The 17,661-nt window shown below is 52.1% G+C and overlaps 1 protein-coding gene across 1 annotated transcript; it reads left to right on the top strand.

Moving 5' to 3' along the window:
• The first annotated feature begins 4,134 nt into the window (after positions 1 to 4,134).
• Positions 4,135 to 17,646, top strand: LOC146590867 (serine/threonine-protein kinase 35-like). Its single transcript, XM_085314281.1, has 3 exons — positions 4,135 to 4,339; positions 6,191 to 6,938; positions 14,457 to 17,646. Exons 1-2 carry the CDS (start codon positions 4,135 to 4,137, stop codon positions 6,901 to 6,903), a joined length of 918 nt encoding a protein of 305 aa, XP_085170407.1. The 3' UTR covers positions 6,904 to 6,938; positions 14,457 to 17,646.
• The last annotated feature ends 15 nt before the right edge of the window (positions 17,647 to 17,661 follow it).

Raw genomic sequence — 17,661 nt, 5'->3', positions numbered from 1 at the left:
CCTGCTGTCACCCCACAGTAGCCTTCCCCCCACCCCAGCCCTCTGGCACTACCTGGGGTGCTCCTCTTCCCTCGGGGAAYCCCAGGTTCCTCTCCCGTGGGCACCTTGGTCCCCTCTCCGACATCACTTTCCCCAGATACCCATCTCGGGGCGCTCTGCCGTCCACTCTGGAGCACCCTGCGCCCTCCCTGGTACACCACCACCCTCCTCCCCCAGGCTGTCCACCCCCCTGGCACTGCCATCTCCCTCACATCCTATGGGGACAGTCCTTTGCCCCAGGTAATCTCTGGGATACATGTGCAGAACTCCTGGATGTTGTCCCCCCTTCTTCCAGGGCTCCCTCATCCCCCCTTTCCTGGCATTGCCCACCCCCATGCACTGCCAAGCTGGCTTCACCCAGCATTGCCCCTTGCTTGTCCTCCTCCTTGGTATCATTTCCTCTTGGGGGACCCCCTGTGCCCCCCACCCTTGTCATCACCTCCCCTTGCTGTTGCTTAGCACCCCTCTTCCAGTGTAAGCACCCTTGGTCCCTCTGCTGCACCCCTGGTGCCCTGAGTCTCATCTCTAGCATCACCCCTGCTCGCCCTGGGGTCCCTCTGCACCCCAGCATGACCTGCCCCAGCCATCCCCAGCACTGCTCCCATCACCCACCTAYGTTGTTCGCCTGCCACCAGCACCCTCTTCACTATCACCCACTCTGAGCACCTCTCTGGGACCCCAGCATCACCCTCCCTATGCCTGGCCCCAGCCCTGGCACCTCTCCCCATGCAGGCCCTGCTTAGYGTCACCTTCCCCCAGGTCCTGTCCTGTGCCCTTGGGCTTTGCCTTGCTCCCTGYGTGCCCCCCACCCTGGGTCCTGCCTCAGTGCCCCTTTGCTGCAACTATTTCCAGCACCTCTGCAGCCCTGTKCACTGCTTGTGGAGTCTCTGCCCTGCTGCAGTATCTCAGCCCTGTGCCCTGTTCTGAAGTGACCCCATTACTGTCCCCGCTGGATGCTCTGGGGGACATCCCTGCTCTGCGCGCTGCCTTCAGGTCCTCCGCCTGCCCTCCTACCGGGGTTCCYGTTCCAGTACCTTCTCTTCCTCCCTTCCTGGGCTCGGTCCTCGGAGAACCCTTTTGTTACCCTGCTCTTTGCTATGCAGCTTGTGCACACCCCTTGGGGACCTTGCCTGGTCTCCCCCTCTGTCCCTACATGCGATCCYATCTCTTCTGAGTGCCCTGAGGCTGCTATTCCCCTCTAGTCAGCTATGGTGTCTGGAGTGCTCTCTTGAGCTCTTACAGCTTGGGGACTGTTCCTTGTGCTCTCCTGTCCCCGTTTTCCCTAGTACAATACCAGCTGGCTCCATGGGGACGGTTCTGGAAGTACCAGTGCCTGTACCTGAGCTGTGTGGTTCCCTATAACCCTCATCTCCCCTTGGGGTCCCTCAGCAACATCCTAGGCTGTCTGGGGTCACTTTCTCCTGACGCCGTTGGTGACATCTCTAAAATAGGCCACCCCCCTGCTCCCTTGGCTGCTTGTCAGACCTAGCTCTGMTGATGTGCAATGGAGACCTGGAAAAATACCAGAGCTCTGTATCCTTGATGCCCCTGCACCCCACCCCCAGCCTGCCTCAGCCAGGGCCGACTTATGCTCCTTCCTAGAAACTTCTGCTGGAGGCTCCTTGTGCTCCTTGGAGAGCTCAGTATTAGCTGTGCCCCCACCCAGCTGAGCCTGTGCCATGGACACCCCATGTCAGCAGTCTCCAAACCTGTATCATGCAAAGACTTCATGGAGAGCTGCAACATCCGTCCTCAGAGTGAGCCTGTGGCTCTCAAAACTTCCCAGTTGCCACGGCTCTCCCCTCCATGCTCCTGGGCCTGCCTGGCTTTCCCCAGCACAGCCCCGATCCTGATCTCCCTTTACACGCCGTGCACAACCATCCAAGCAAGCAGTAACTTGAGCTGGTGGAGATGTCCCCCAAAAGGGCAGTGTCTGATTTTCTGTAAGCCTGGGAGAACCCCTTATGTATCCTCACAGGACTGATGGTGACTCTGGGGAGCAGAGCTGGCTTTTCCCTTTGCCGGAGCGTGTGTCCAGCTATAGCTAGTAAAGCCCCTCCTGGCAGGTAGAGCCATTCGCTGCAACCCTCCGCCAGGTTGTGCACCCTGAGATGAAGCAGCATGGCCCACAGGAAGGTTCTTGGGTAACCGCAGGTGCCCCATTCCTTAGACAGGAGAAGGCTTGCTGCGCTCCTCTCACGGGGTCACTTCCCTGCTGTGGGGAGAGCTTTGTCTCCTCTGAAGAAGGAAGCGGGGCCAGGCAGCCACAGGAGCCGTGGCCTCTGCTCAAGGAGACATTGCTGAAAGGTGTTTGCAGCCTGACCTGTCCTGAGCCCCTGCAGGGGCCATGCTGTGAGAGGCCCTGCAGCATCCCTGGGGGAAGCCCGGAGATGGCTCTTGCTTAGCAGGCTCTTGTCAGAAGCCCTGCTTGTCCCTCTGCTCCCAGGCGAGCTTCCCTGTTGTACCCTGGAGTATGGTAAGGGCTAACTTTGAGAGAGAGTTCTTCTTGCTGCTGCACCTGCAGTAGCTGAGGCTATGCCTGATAGTTGGAGTCTTCAGTGCAGGACACCATTTTGCTCCCCAGACAGGAGCACTTTCTCTACTCCATCAGTTTTCCTCCTGACTACTGTCCAGCCTGTGTTATCTGCCAGCCACAGGCTCTGGCAGAGGCTGTGCTTGCTGCCTTCCTGAGCTTTGGGTCTGATACAGTATCAATAAACAAATTTTAAAATTAATGCTGCAACTAGGAGAACCTCCGGTGTTTGCTTACTGTCCCTCCCTGCCTGCAGCGCTTGGTGCTCCGCTCTCAGCGGCTGCTGTGCTTCGCGTCGCTCCCGCCGAGGTGCGCGGCACGTAGCCGTGCTGCCGTGCCATTCTGCACGACCGCAGCTGGGCTATTTACAGGCATGCACAGATGCTGTGCCGACATGCCAAGGTTCAGAACRTGGCGGGGGGATTAATCGGAGACTCTTTCTGAACTGGGAGCACAACCCTTGGGGTGTAAGGCAATGCAGGGGTTCAGCTACRTAGCAGAGCCTGCGTGTTCATAGTTTTTAAAATGCACATCTTAAGGGCAGAGTGCAAGGAGGAAGCTGAAAGCCTCGCACTGAGCCTGCAGCGAGGGGCCGTCGGGAGAGGCACGTAGCTGAGCAACGTGCTCGGTCCCCTTGGTGCAGGCATGCATTCAGGGCTTGTGCTCAGCCACGTGCCCCGTGTGCAGTTCCCAGCCCATAGTGTCGATATACAAAGCTGGCTTATTAGAGATAACGTGAACATGTATAGGGTGTTGCTCGCAGGTCACCGGCGCTCGGCGGCGCTCCCCGGCTGCCCAGGCATCGCCTGCGCGCGTCGCCCCTCGGAGCAGGTGCCCGGCCTTGGCCACGCCGGGTCCCTTCTCGCCCCAGCGCGGCCTCTTTGCACAGAGGGAGTTAAAGGTTACATGCAGCAGTGGGGAGTGGGATGTCAGTTCTGTTGTCATTAAATTTTTCCCAGTGACTGCAAGCAAATTAGCAAGTTGCTAATGAGATCCCAGGATAGGTTGTGGGAGGGCTGCGGCAGGGGTGGAGAGGCTAACGCACGGGTCCTGTGCCTGGGCAGGAAACGCGAAGGGCTGCCTGCTCTGGGAAGGACTTTGTAAGGGTAGGTCTGGCCTGTTGTCTGCATCTCTTCAGTTCTTGGCTGCTTGACATCAGTTTGCTAAAAACCCCATCTTTCACAAGTTGTCTGCCAGCTCTTTATGTTTAAAACTGTTTGTTTTGAAGGCAGGAAGATGATTTAACAACTAAAACACTTTCAGATTATAGAAAGAAAATGAGGAAATATTGCTCTTGGCTTAAACCTCTCCTAGCAGCACTCCACCCAACATGAAGTGCATGGTACTTGCAGCTACTGGGGGGTCAGCTGTGTCCTCCCTGCACTTGCAGAGGTTCAGYGGCTAGGTTTTAAATTGGCACTTGCATTATGCTAAAAACAAACCTCAGCTTCTCAGAGCCAGCAGGCTCCTGCTGCTGGCGAGCCAGCGTTTGAGCCGCTTCCCTCCAGGAAGGATCTGTGTAAACGCTGTCTCCTTCCCACCAGCGTGTCGTGTCCTGACGTATGCAGGGAGCGTGGCGCGGCCATCGTGGCCTCTGCGCAGCTGCTGCCCCCAAGCGTGGTGGGAACGACCTCGCTCCCGTCTTGGAGTGGCTCCTGCCTGGGAAGAGCTTTCCCCTGCAGCTCCTTAGTGGGCACTGGGGGCAGGACAACGCCAAAGCCTTTGGGCCCTACGGAGGTGTTGCTGGGTTTCAGCAAATCCGAATCGGTAGCAGTGTGAGCTGGACCTGGCTGGGGCTCTTCTGGCTGTGCAGAAGTCGCTGTTCCCCAGACAAGTGGCCGTCTCACTTCAGTTTTCCATTCTGTCATGCCTTTTTCTCACTTTCTCACCAACGAGTGGCTCACACCGGAGAAGCTGCTTTTCCTGGTTGGTGTTTTGGTCTCCAGAGCCAGYCCTCAGCCATGCAGGCTCAGGTGCTGGGTTCCCCTCCCCGCCCTTCTGGGGTCTCATTTGGCCCCTTAAAACACTCCCATGCCCTGTGTCTCCAGTCTGTCTGTGGTTCCTCCCATCCCCCAGACCTGCCCTTCATCTTTTGCTGAGGGCAAGGAGGTGCAGCCAAATCTTTCTGTTGTACAGACTTTAATTTCCATTGCAGTAGCCATGGTTACAGACTGTTTATGCAAATAACCAATATTCCCACCCACACCCATTGCTGACCACTGTAGGCACTGATGCCAAGGAGCCCAGGGCTTGGTGTCCCTGGTAGTCGTTAACTGATTTCAGAAGGCTCAGATTTATCTGCGTGGTTTGTAAACTATGGCAGAGGTGAGTGGCGTCTTCCAGCTTTTTCCCTTGTGGTGTTTGAGCAAAAACTAATTCCTAGAGCAAAACAGTTCCCTGGATGTGCTTGTAGAGTCTGCCTGTCACCTGGATGCTCCGAGTGGGTGACCTGGGGYGGAGGCAAGGTTTGCATCCCAAAGTCCCAGGGCTACTCCTGCCTTTGCTTTGCTGGGCAGCAGCAGACACGTGGTATGTTACTCTTGCGCTTCTCTGTATCTGGTTTACAGGCAGAGGGGCAGGAGGTTTGCGGAGCTGGATGTGAAGTGAGATCTATGTACAGTAGATTGGACCTGAGGTGCTTTGAGCTGAGGGACAAAGTAGCTTGGAGAGCTAAATGAGGCGTCTGGTAAAGGAAGAAGCCGTTTGGAGCACAATATTCTGCTCATACTAGGCAGTAACACTAGCATGAGTAGCATTCATAAGCATGGCTGGAATCRAACATTTCTTGTTACTTGGGCCTCCAGTTTTCTCTGTTTAAAAACTTGTTGATACTTAACTAAGGCTGTATGAAGTGGCAAAGCTGCCCTAGCACAAGTACAACACTTAAACTGCACCAATCTATTTCAGTTTGAGACCAGCCAGYGTGCTGTAAGGCTCTGACACTGGTGTAAGTGCTTTCAGTAAAGCTTTATTGGCACAATATTAGCAGTGTGATTTACTTTCCTCTCCCCAGCAATTATGCTAGTAAAGYTTAAGGTATAAACCAGCCTTTGACTGCAGTTTCTGCAGCACAGCTCGTTCAGATGGGAGAGCTGGGATTTGTGTGGAGTGGACTTTCCTGTAGATTCACTGCGAATTATGTGCTCTTCATCTTAGGCTGAAGATCTCACTTGGCTTTCAGATCCCAGTGAAAATCACCTGATGATAGCTCAGGAAAATACCTTTGATTTCCAAGTTCCCTCCAAGTACCTGAAATCATCTATGCTTGCTCAGTGCCACTCACACCTGCATTTTGGTGTAAACACTTCCCTGAGCTCATTCCCAGGCAATAAGCTCATATAAACATGGTACTGGTGCATCTCATTTGACAGAAGCCTAAAGCATTTGAAGCCACAGCAATGAAAGCATCAGCCAGGCAGTGTGTATCACCTGCAGGGCACATGAATCACATTTAATAGCAGTGATTACTGATACCTTGTGGTGCGATAGGTCCTAGTTAAACCCCTGAGGCATTTGATATATCCATGAAACAGGCCYGTTCCTTATCCTTGCTGAGTTATAGTGTGGATGCTTTTTTACCATGTTTGAAAAACACTCTTGYTTTTGTCTCTTGGTAAGGTGAGAGGATCCTGGGCTACGCGGAGGAGCCGTGCTATCTCTGGTTTGTCATGGAGTTCTGCGAAGGGGGAGATCTCAACCAGTACGTGCTTTCACGAAGACCAGACCCGGCAACAAACAAGAGCTTCATGCTACAGCTGACCAGCGCCATTGCCTTCCTGCACAAGAACCATATTGTTCATCGGGACTTGAAACCAGACAACATCTTGATAACTGAGAAATCTGGCACCCCAGTTCTCAAGGTGGCTGACTTTGGACTCAGCAAGGTCTGTGCTGGCCTGACTGCTCGGGGCAAGGAGGGTGGGAACAATAACAAAAATGTGAATGTGAACAAGTACTGGCTGTCTTCAGCTTGTGGCTCTGACTTCTACATGGCCCCTGAGGTCTGGGAGGGACACTACACAGCCAAGGCTGACATTTTTGCCCTTGGCATCATCATCTGGGCCATGATTGAGAGGATAACTTTCATCGATGCAGAGACCAAGAAAGAGCTGCTGGGGACCTACATCAAGCAGGGGACAGAGATTGTGCCCGTTGGGGAAGCGCTGCTAGAAAACCCAAAGATGGAGCTGCACATCCCTCAGAAACGCAGGACTTCCATGTCTGAGGGGATCAAGCAACTATTGAAAGATATGTTGGCTGCTAACCCACAGGATCGACCTGATGCCTTTGAGCTTGAAACTAGAATGGACCAGGTTACATGTGCTGCTTAAATTCAGGGCAGGGCACTGCTGTGCTTTGCAGCTGGGTAAGTGATCTGCAGTTTTTATATAATACTGTCTTCTTTACCAGCCCGCTTATGCACTCTAACGATACAATGGAGTCTTTTATGCTCCCAGAGCAATTTCTATAGTGACTCATCAGAGCACTGTTTCTGAGATTTTATCCACCTATTCTACTGCAAAAATAAAATAGAGATGGAAAACAGAATTAGCAGCTGCACTTCACACTGCTGCCCAAAGCCTGAGTGCAGGCGAGAGGGCTGAACAGCAGCCCTGCTCCGCAGCAGTCCTGGCCGCTAGCTGACAAAGAGGCTGGTGTGCAGCGGAGAAACCCGGGAGCAACCTTTGACATCAGCCCTGGGTATGACCCTCCCTCCAAGAGGCAGGGAGGGAGCTGCCAGTTCTGTCTCCCCTGCTCCCTCGTCTAATTTCAGTAGTCAGCGCCGAGAGCACCTCATTGCCTTGCACAGTCCTTCCTCCCGACGCGTGCCCAGACTGCACAGCTCTGCGCTAGGCTGGCTTGCTGGGGCTGCGCTGAGCAGAGCAGCAGGTGGGCTCTCGGCACAGATAAGGCATTTCCCTTGCTCTCACCTGGAAAGGCTGTGATGTGTCTCGCTTTGTTTTCATCCTTTTGGTGTGAACTGCAGTTGCATAAGCCCCAGTAAGATGCTTTGGTGCTCAGCATCTGAGTTCAGAGACAGAAGTCTGTGCAGGAAGGAAGCTTACAAAACAGTTGCACTCAGATTGCTCTCAGTTCAGTTCAGGCAGAGTTTGTACCACCCCCCCCCCAGCTCAGTTCCTAAATAATTCAAAGCTCAGTCTCTGCTGAATCCCGAGTCCTGAGGCCTTGGGGGTCACATATGGTCTGGAAGGACTGCCCGAGGGAGGTGGGGGTAGCTGGCAGTGTGAGTAACCAGTGACACCATAGGAATGAGAGGTGTTGCCTTCATGGCATAGATGTCTATAAACAAGAGCTGTTACTAGGGATTCCTCTGGCAGACAAATACTTCAATGAAATTGAAAAATTACAGATTACAAGAGGCCAGGCTGCGTTCTGAGCCCCACTCTTTCACAAGCAATGGCAGAGCTACCTTTCATGTTGCTGATTATAGAAGACCTTTGAGAAGTCTGCACATAACAAATGTTAGATTTGCAGCTTGGACCTCCCAGTCCTTTCCAGATCCACAAATCAAAAAGATCCTACTGGATCAAAGCAAATCACAGACACAAAGTGGAGAGAGCTGACGGGGCTGCTGGAGCCAGCAAACAGCAAGCCTGGGGCTTTGCAGTCGGTCGCTCTGCGCCCAGCCTGCTCCCGATGGAGAGCCTTCTGCAGTAACGTGCAGAGTACGATGGGGAGCGTAAAGGCAGTTTGGCAGGTAGGGCTTAAACCTCCTCACTGCTCAATTAAGCCAAGCACTCCTGGGCTTACGTAAGACGGATCTGCTCTCCGTGCCCTGTCCGGACAAACCGCCGGAATGTGCCCAGATAAGCTTTGTGCTGTTCTCAGCACCCTTGGCAGCTGCCTGTCCTGCCTGAGACAGCAGTGCTCCAAAAGCCAAACTCTTAAGATTTAACCTCAAGAGACAATAATTCCTGGGGGGTGTTGCCTAGCCTTCTACGTGTGTGTGGAGCAAGGTGTGAATAGAAAGTGTCTGGTGTGTCCCCAGAAGAGAAGCCCAGAGGAATAGGAATATAGTCATGGAAAGGCCCTTTGGGTGGGTCTAGTCCTGCCACTGCTGGTCTGCTCGGAAGGGTCCACAAACCATCTCCTCTGCATCACAAGGCACAAAATATTTTAACGCCCTTAAGATCTTCAGTGCAAGTAATTGATGTGACTGCTTCTGCCTGAGGCTGGGGCTTGGTACTGGTCTCGGTGCTGGTGGGGGCTGGGGCTCGGGGAGGTGGAGYGAATCTGCAGGGCTCTTCACGTGGGTGTGATAAAGCCCCAGGGCAAGAACAGGACACCCTGCCTTGTGCTCCAGGGCGCAGCAATGGGGAAGGAGACATTTCTCATCTTGTGGGGCTGGGAGCTGGGGTTTTCAAGTGCTGTGTGGCGGAGGGTCAGGGTTTGCCTCCGCTGTTGCCATCTGTGATCACTCGTGCTGTGCTAACATGATGCTGCTGAGTTATGCAACAGGCCTGTGCCCCCTGGGGAAGATTCATCCTGCGCGTAACCGCCGAACAGCACACGCAGGGATAACAAACAGCGAGGGGACAGTCCTACCCCGCGGCTGTTTGCTTAAAACCCAGCTGCCTTTTGAACTCCCCTCCATCCATGGATGGAGCCAGCCGTGAGTCTGCMCCAATCGTTTCCGCTAGCGACACAGCTGCAGGGGAGATGGCTGCACTTATATAACACAAYCCGGCCGGCGTGCCGCGGCTGGGCTCTGCGTGGCCCAGATAGGAGCGGAGCACCAGCCATATGGTCACTGCGGACGCTGTGCATTATGCTGCGTAGGGGGGAAGTGYTGCTGTGTTTTGTTTGCAGGGGCAGCAGGATGCGATTGCTACGCTTCCCTACGGGGGCTTTTATGAATTGTATGCTTGTGCGTTTGAATCGGCCTGCTGCTCGCTATTGCTGGGCTGTTACTGAATGTAAATCTTAAACGGGATGCATGCTTGAGAAGGAAGCTTAAAATGGGMTTGAGAGCAGCTCCCGAACTCTCAGGTAGTTTAGGTTGACCRTGAAACTCAAGTAACCTCTCCAACATAGTTGCAGCACTTGTGTGTAGCTTATATAGGTGTCAGGCAGCACAATGAGTTACTCTTTTCCTGAACAGTTTCAGACCCTAGGTGGGCTTAGTTCATGGCAAAACCTGTAAAACTGTAACCCTCCCTGATCATGGCAATCAGATTTTCACTTATTCCTTGGTTTGTCATTGACCTGTTCTGATTTTGCTTCATGTCCTGGCAGTCCTGCTGCAAGAACCTGCCCGTCAGCAGACTTCATCCCTCCAAAATGCAGACATTAAATATCGGTTCTCAGCCAGGAAAGTGTTTTTGGCTTGGCATCTGCCACACTCTTGTCCTCCCAGGGCTTTGGGTTCTGTGCAGGYGGGCAGCAAGCTGTGCACTCCCTGGGGGAAATGAGGGTCTCCTCTTTCTTTTCTGAACAGTGAGCTCCCACATCTTCTGGAGCACAGGATTATGTAAGGCCTGATTACCACAAGCATGCCTTCTAGGCACAGGGGACAAAAGCCATTCTGGTACAATTAGCAAGTGGCTGGACTGTGTTGGGTACCTGCTGTTAATCTCTTGATTGCTGTGTGATAGCCCAGTACTGTGACTGCAGTTTGCACTAAGGGCTATTTCACCCCTACTTAGTGATGCAGGAAGACTTCCAAACCTCCAGCCATGTGCCTTGCTCTCGGAGGAGCTGCGAGCTGCCTTTCCTATCAGTGTCTTCCYGATCTCCACGGCAGCGGAGGATTTTTGCACCCAGTCACAGTCCTGGGATTGGTTTCACAGTGCTGGGGCTGCTCACATCTCCCCCCCCCCCCATCACTATGTGAACATCTGTCTTCCTTCTCTTATCTTTCCAGTCGTTGTACTTTGAGCTCCCCAAGGGACACGTGTTCCCTCCCCTTGTGTACCGCACTGTCAGTGGGAGAGTGTCTGACGTTACGGATTTGTGCAGYGTGGATTGTCCACTTTTATCCTCGCTAAGGAGCGAGGTGCAGTGAAAGCAAATGGCTGACTGTGATCGTCACCACAAAGACGGGCGGATCACGAGAGGAGCAAGTGGCAGCGTCGTCCACCATTTCAGTGCACGCTTTGCAGCCAGCGTAAGGTGAAGTCGCAGGACAGTTAGTGATCCCATTACCATCACGCCTACCAGTGCTTTGTTAGCACACGGTGCAGATGCARCTGCCTTGTTTTTAAGTTTGATCAAGTATCTGAATGATTGAGTATTTACAGAAATTCCTAGCTGTAATTCCTGTAGGACATCAAACAGCAATGGTTTTGCTCAGTGCGGGGGGCAGCTTGTTCTGGTAGATCATATTCCATGACAGTTGATCACTGTTGATAAAATAGCTGGTCTGGTTTGGAGTGGACACTGAACGGCAGGAGTGGGCGCAGCGTCGATTCAGACGTGCGGTCTCTCAGGTACTGCCTTCGGCAGGGAAATGGCTGACAGCTGGAGCTGCCTCTTGTTTGCTCCAGTACTTTTCTTCCTGCTGTGGGTTTTGATCATTTCAGTTGCAGCTGAAAGTAACTGTTTACATTTGCTTTGTTCTCCTGTTTGTGTTTTCAAAATGCAACTGAGCTGATGCTGGAAAAACTCATCTGCTCACCCACCCTGCATGATGGCATTTCTCCTCAATTAGCACATCTGCAGGAATGCTCCAGTGCTCTGCCGAAGAGCAGCCAGCATTGCTGGGCTGCTGCTGAGCACAGGTAATAAATTGCTGCTGTACAGCTCTTTAGATCTGAAGGGCAGGAATCAGACACATATAAGACATGTCTCTGACTACAAGCTGTCAGGGAGCAAGGCTCTTGCATGGATCTGGTCCAGTAGCACCCCTCAGTTCCTCTGTAGTAAAGAGGCCCTGACACTGCTGGACAGGAACATGTGAGAAAGCTGAAGAAAAGTATAGTAGTTTCGTTTCTGAATCAGTGTTGATTTTGACTTCAGACTGTTTTCAGTGTGATTTGTGAATCTTGGCATGGACAAAACAAGCCCTGGAATAGTATAAAAACAAGATCACTTCCACTTCTTGGCAGCAGCAGCGGGTGCAGCTAGCAGCATCCCCAGGGCCTCTGCGCTGAGTAGTGACACATTCCTGGGCAATGTAGCTCCTACCTGGAGAGCAGTGGAGCCCTCCAGATGACCTGGATCCCACCACATCTGACCAGATGTGTTCTTGTTTGCTCACTGTCTCCGCCACTCTTCCCAGCCTGGGGGAAGGCACGGCGGTTGGATTTTAGGGAGCTCTCAAAGGAGTGTTTCGCACACGTACATACGTAAAGAGCATGACGAAGCTGGGAAATAAAGGATGCTCTCAACCCTGCCCCTGCATCCTGTGTTCCTGWGCAGGGCGGATGATATGGTTAACAGGGAAAGGTGCTAGGTTATCTGCCTCCCCTGTGTTAGGGCCATCTATTACGAGTACTGTGTTGCCACCTCCGACTAGCTCCCTGTGACCTWAGCATTGGTGTTACCTGTATTAGGTGCTGGATGAGGACTTCATAGGCTGCTGGCTCATATCCTGCTGATGCCAAACGAACGTTTGAGCTGATTAAAACTATAAGTGGCATCAGTGGAGGGATTAAAAGCTCTTGAACAAGCCCCTGAAACAACATGCGTCAGTGTAGCGAGCTCTCCTGTCTCAGAGGTGAGAGCTTGAAATTGCTCAAACAAGGCATCTTTCCTGAAGATGCTCCTACTCCAGGGAGACGTGAACAGAAACACTGTCCTACTTGCTAATGAAGCTGCAGCACAGAAGAAATCTTCCAGAAAATTCATTGCATCAGTCCCCCCRACCTGGCAGCCTCTCACAAGTCTCCCTTGTAAAGCGGAAAGGTGCTTTTCTGATCTGCAGCCTACAAAGGCAGTGTTTCCCAGTCCAACTCCCCTGTGAAGCAGTGCGCATGTGGTCCTGGTTTCTACTCTGAGCAGCTGAGCTGCTTTCTTTAAGAAATGTATTCTTTTGGCATATATTTCTTTAATGAGTTTCCTAGGGCTAAGGGATTTGAATAATTTGCTGGACAGGAGCAGTTTTTCTTCAGTAGATCTTTCCCACTGTTCAGGCAGTATCAGTTGGTTTATCTGAAGAGCCGCTTGCTCAATCCAGGTGGGAGAGGGGCTGGCAGAGCCCCCCCAGAGCTGATCTGCCCCTGATAAAGCAGAAGCTTCCTCTCCCTGCCCCCCTCCATTTTTCCATGCAATTGTCTCTGAGCTCAGAGCTGAAGTTTAGGGGAAAAATTAAATTGCTATTAACTGCTATAAAATTACCACAAGTCTGTAATAGGAGGAGTTCTGAAGCAAAGCAGGGTTTTACCCCTGGGTTGAAGTGACTTCCAGGACTATGCSTAGCCAGGTCCAGCACCATAGGAAGTCTTTGAGGTGCCACCAGGCAGAGCAAATATTGCTGAGAAGGGGACCTCCATCAACAGACATGCCTGGCCCTGATTGCAGCTCTGCTAAGCCTTCCTTGTGAAGACTTTGACATCCTGAATGATGCGTTTCCTATATAGAAATAACAGCCATTGGAAGGGCACACAGTTTACGCTTCCGTAGACCAGGCATAATTAAGACCACGAGCATCCCCCTCATGCTGTGTTTGAGGTTTGTCTATACACAGTTAAATGCATATAGTGGTTCCCAAGAGAAGAGATGTTGCRTGCACACACATTGCTACTGGTTTGTTTGGAACCAGACTTAGTGYTCAGTACTGACAGAGAATTTGTCCAGTTACAAACCAGGACAAAAACATAGGTGACTCATGTGCAGGGCAGTTAGGTATTTCTGCGACRCTGAGTTAAAAGGACAAGAGGGTGCAGGACTAAGGCTGTGGACAAGCCCTGTAGGGCAGCAGAAGCACTAAGGCAGCAGTATGTCAGGGCTCTGGCCGGAGCMGGGACCAGCAGGGCAGCTTTCTTCCCTAAAACCCTGGTGACAGCCATCCTCGTGGGCTGATGAGTGCAGCGTGGCRGTGCTGTACTGCTCTGCTTTAAGTTGTACCAAAATAGATTTTACCTGCCTCTTGCACAGCCACTCGAGGAGCCCAAGCTGCTGCTGACACACAGGGCAACAGAGTCAGTGTCCCTGTTTGTGCAGACAGTTGGAAGTGCTACTGGTGAGTGCTCTCATGTGGACCCTCAGGGGTGAGTTCTGTCACGATAAATGTTCATCCTAGTTTCAACTGGGCTAACACCGCATATCCTGTAGGATGGCGCTGTGTTGTGGAAAGGTAATGCTGTGTTTAGCTGTGAGACTAATCCAGACGTATGTGCTGAGATGGCTGGATATGTATTTACGCAGCTACATGCTCTTTGTACAAAACTGTCTGAAGCACTTTCTCATAAGCAATAACTCTAAAGGGAGTCCAGCCCCATAACAGACAGGCCTGGCCCAGTAACAAGAGCACTGCTAAGTAAGGAGCTGTGCAAAGCTCCCCTCAGACGTACTGGGACTGGCAGGAAAGCCTTGGGCAAGGACACCTTCTCCAAAGCAGTCTCCTGCAGAACTTCTATCCAGGTGGATGAATGACTCCAGCGATGCTTCMTTTCACCTTCTACTTAGTGCAGTTGTTCACAGGCATTATTTAAAAGTCATTGACTTTAACCATGTAATAAGAAAGTATGCATTCATCTCAAGTTCTCCTAGTCTCTCAAGTACTGCTTTAATTAAGAGTTGAAATGAAAAATGGAGACACAGCAAATACAGTCTACATGCGCTTCAACTCTACCTGCCCGCAGTCTGAGGTGGGACAGGAAGGTTTGATGGGATACTATGTTCTCCTCAGTCATGACTTAGTGACTGGAACAAACCTACGGCTATGATTGATACCTGTTTCTTTTTTTGATTCTTTTTGCAGGTTTATTTACCAGGGACCCATAATCTCCATTACTTACGTGCAACTAGGGATCTTGAAGACAAGGGAAGAAGATGGTACAGAAGATGCCTGGCCTGCAGGATTTTGCAGTGTGAAATCTTTGGGTGTTGTTTTGTTGGGAAGAGATGTTTTGGGGTTGTGGGATGGGGGCTTCATGGGCCTACAGAAGAGCACAAGCCAAGCAGCTTTCATGCTCATGAAGCTATCCTTGACTAAGATCCAGATAGAAGAGCTGCCACTTCCCAGCCATCCCTGCCTCCCCTGGTGCTGCTGTTTGACTCCGTGAATATTTCTGGAGAAGATCTGAGCCCATAAACAGGTGGGAAGCAGGATAGCTTCTGGTAGCATGATATGCTGCCAGGCCCCATGTCTGAGTCCAGCTGGGCACAACTTTAGGGTTAAAGCTATTTCTTCCCCCAGGGGAAAAGGGGATGAAGTGGTTGCTGGGTTTGCATTCGGAGTGCAAGGCTTTAGTAGAAGTGAGTCTTGGAGACTGCATGTTAATGATTTCATAGCCAGGTAACTTCTGTCTAGGCAAATGCTGCTCAGGTTATAAGCAGTTGATGTTAGGTTAGAGTAGTACAAACAAGCTGGAAAGCCATTCTGCAAGGCAGGTCTGCCTCTGGGATTGACAGACCTTTATTCTTCCTTGTTTTCATTAGTGAAATTTGTTATGGACAGTCTTGCAATACAGAGGGCAGTGAGGGCCAAGTAGGTACGTTTTCAGACAGATGTTGTCTACATACAAGAAAAGCAGATCGCTATCCACTAATCTGAGCTCACTTATGCCAAACTGCAGCTGTTAGGAACAGCACTGGGGAGGGGAGGAGGTTTGGCCTAAATGGCTCACAGGCTGGATTCTTGCCTCCTGCAAAACACTTTTCCTTGCTAGATAGCTCTCTCCAGGAAGCAAAAGGCAATGCTGCTGTTTAGGTTTGCTTACTTGGTTACAGTTCAGCAGGACGCTCAAGTAAGGAGATTGGAACCTCAGGCTGAGCAGTTAATACGCCATTTCCTTACCTATATTTAGAGCAACACTGATACTCTGGGGCTTACCCCATGTGATGTCTTTAGACTTAGCTCACTGTAAATGCAGTGTAAAGCACCACCTCTTCTCTGTCCTGCAGATTCTGAAGCAGCTGAAACACTTCCCASCAGGTTAAGTCAACTGGCACCAGTTGGGGAATAGGCTGTTCTGATCAAGCATTACTTGCAAGCAACCAGGTGTTCAGTGCTTACCGGGAGCTGGCCAAGTTCACAGGCAGAACAGGGTCCCCCTGCTTTCCCTGTTTCTGGCAGTAGGAACTGTCCCCGGCCTGTRTTCAGGCTCTGGTTTTCCATTTATCATCACCAAAAGGCTCCTAAACTGACAGCATCTCCTTCTAGCTACTCTAGTTTACTTTACTGACCTCATGGGAATGTATGGAAATGCAGTAAATTTATGTGGGCTAAGGCAGAGCTAAAGTTGGGAGGCGGGGAGGGAAGGAGTTGGGTTTTTCCTCCTCTCTCCGTCTGTTCCAGGACGCAAGGCTAAGGCTGTCGCTGCGGGAGGGCCGGGTCCTCCTCGGGAAGATGACGCCGTGAGGCTCGAGGCCGTGGGTCTTTTGTGATTGTTTGGCCAGCACAAATTGTGCGGCTGTTCCCACTGTTCCCACTCGGTTCTTGTGTTTGTTCCTAGGGGTGCCTCTGTGGGTTGTGGCCGGCCACAGCCAGACGAGAGCTGTAAGAACTCCTTCCCGGACAGTTACTGGGAGTTAGGCAGTTCAGGGTTGGTTAGCGGGCYGTGCGCTCAGCCTTGGCCACAGAGCTCTCTCGGGGGCCTTTGAAGTGCGGTTTGGCTGGTCTGCTTTCTCTCCAGCTAGCAGCAGATCCCWGCAGCAGCCATGCCGAGGCCCCTCCTGGGAATCAAGGGCGGGCTGCCCTCCCTGCTCCCGTGACGGCTTGCGGAGCCCCTGCGCCTGGCCCAGCATCCCCAGGAGGGCTGCAGTGAAGCGAGGACTGAACCCTGTGTTTTGCAACTCCAGCATTAGTGCCCAAATCACCGAACCATCATTCTCCCACCTACTAGAGCCTTTGCTACTGACTGTTAAAACCTTACCCTGGCTTGAACTGGTGGAGTAAGAGGGCTTTACACGCCTGAAGCTGTTCACACAGGCTTTCTGTGCCAGAAGGGCCCTTCCCTGGGCATTACGCCCTTGGAGAAGGGAGCTTCCTGGCAGGAGAGCTGTCCTGGATGGAGGGGATGCCTTGCAGAACTGCCTGTGAAGCATGCTTGCTCTGGCCTGTGATACACAGAGCTTGCAGCCAGTCCTCGCATTTGTTCCTGGGCACTGAGTATCTCTCCGTGCCTGTATATGTAGAAACCAAGCCTGAAGTGCAGGACATGCAGGTGGAAGATGAATGGGCCCCTCACCGGGACTCCAGCCTCACGAGGGTCGGTCGCCCTCTTAGCCCATCATGGTTTCAAGCCATCTTCAAACCACACGGCTCCACCTCAGCTTTTGCRTTGCATTTGTGTTTTCAAAGCAGCTTGATGTTAGTGAACTAGACCGTAGTGCCTTACTTAGGATTTAGCAAACACTTCCAAGGAAGAGTCCTAGGGCTGCTAGCCTTTGGCCAATGTGGATGTTCCCATTTAGTTTGTCCTTTTGAAAGYATTTCTCCCTGATGACTTTGCTGCTGTTTGTGCTCGGCTCCTCGGACTATTAAGGAAGCTGCTTAGTGTTTACAAGCTCCTAGTGTCTCTCTTCCAGTTATTTTGGCCCAGCGTTCCCTCTAGAACAAGGTGGCAATGGGGAACAACTCAAACCTGCATGTGATGTTATGCGAGAGGTGTTTAGACATCTCTTCTGGGCTGGGTCTATCAAGCATCTTCCACCCCTGGCAGTAGAAGTTTTTGGCATTCGGATGTGCAGCTGGGAAAATTCAAGCTAAAGGAAAGCAACCTCCAGCCTGCAGCTTGCTGCGCAGCCCTGTGCCGGACTGTCTGTCTGCAGCACCGAYGCTGAACATCCAGATGCCAAAGGGGCCGTGGTGAGAGGAGAACACCCTGCCGCCCTCGAGGCTGGCGTGAAGCCCGAGGTTGTGCTGCAGCCGGCGCCCCGGTCTGCCGCGCCGTAGGAGTGATTGTGTGAAACTGTTTACTTCTGACTATGCTGTTTACAAGAGGGAAGTGGGGGTGGGGGGT

This window comes from Rhea americana, unplaced genomic scaffold, assembly GCF_003343005.1.
Source record: "Rhea americana isolate MKP2758 unplaced genomic scaffold, rheAme1 scaffold_4, whole genome shotgun sequence".
NCBI classification, from domain to species: Eukaryota; Metazoa; Chordata; class Aves; order Rheiformes; family Rheidae; genus Rhea; species Rhea americana.
Note: the sequence above shows the minus strand (reverse complement) of the source record. Positions and strands in the feature narration are given on the sequence as shown.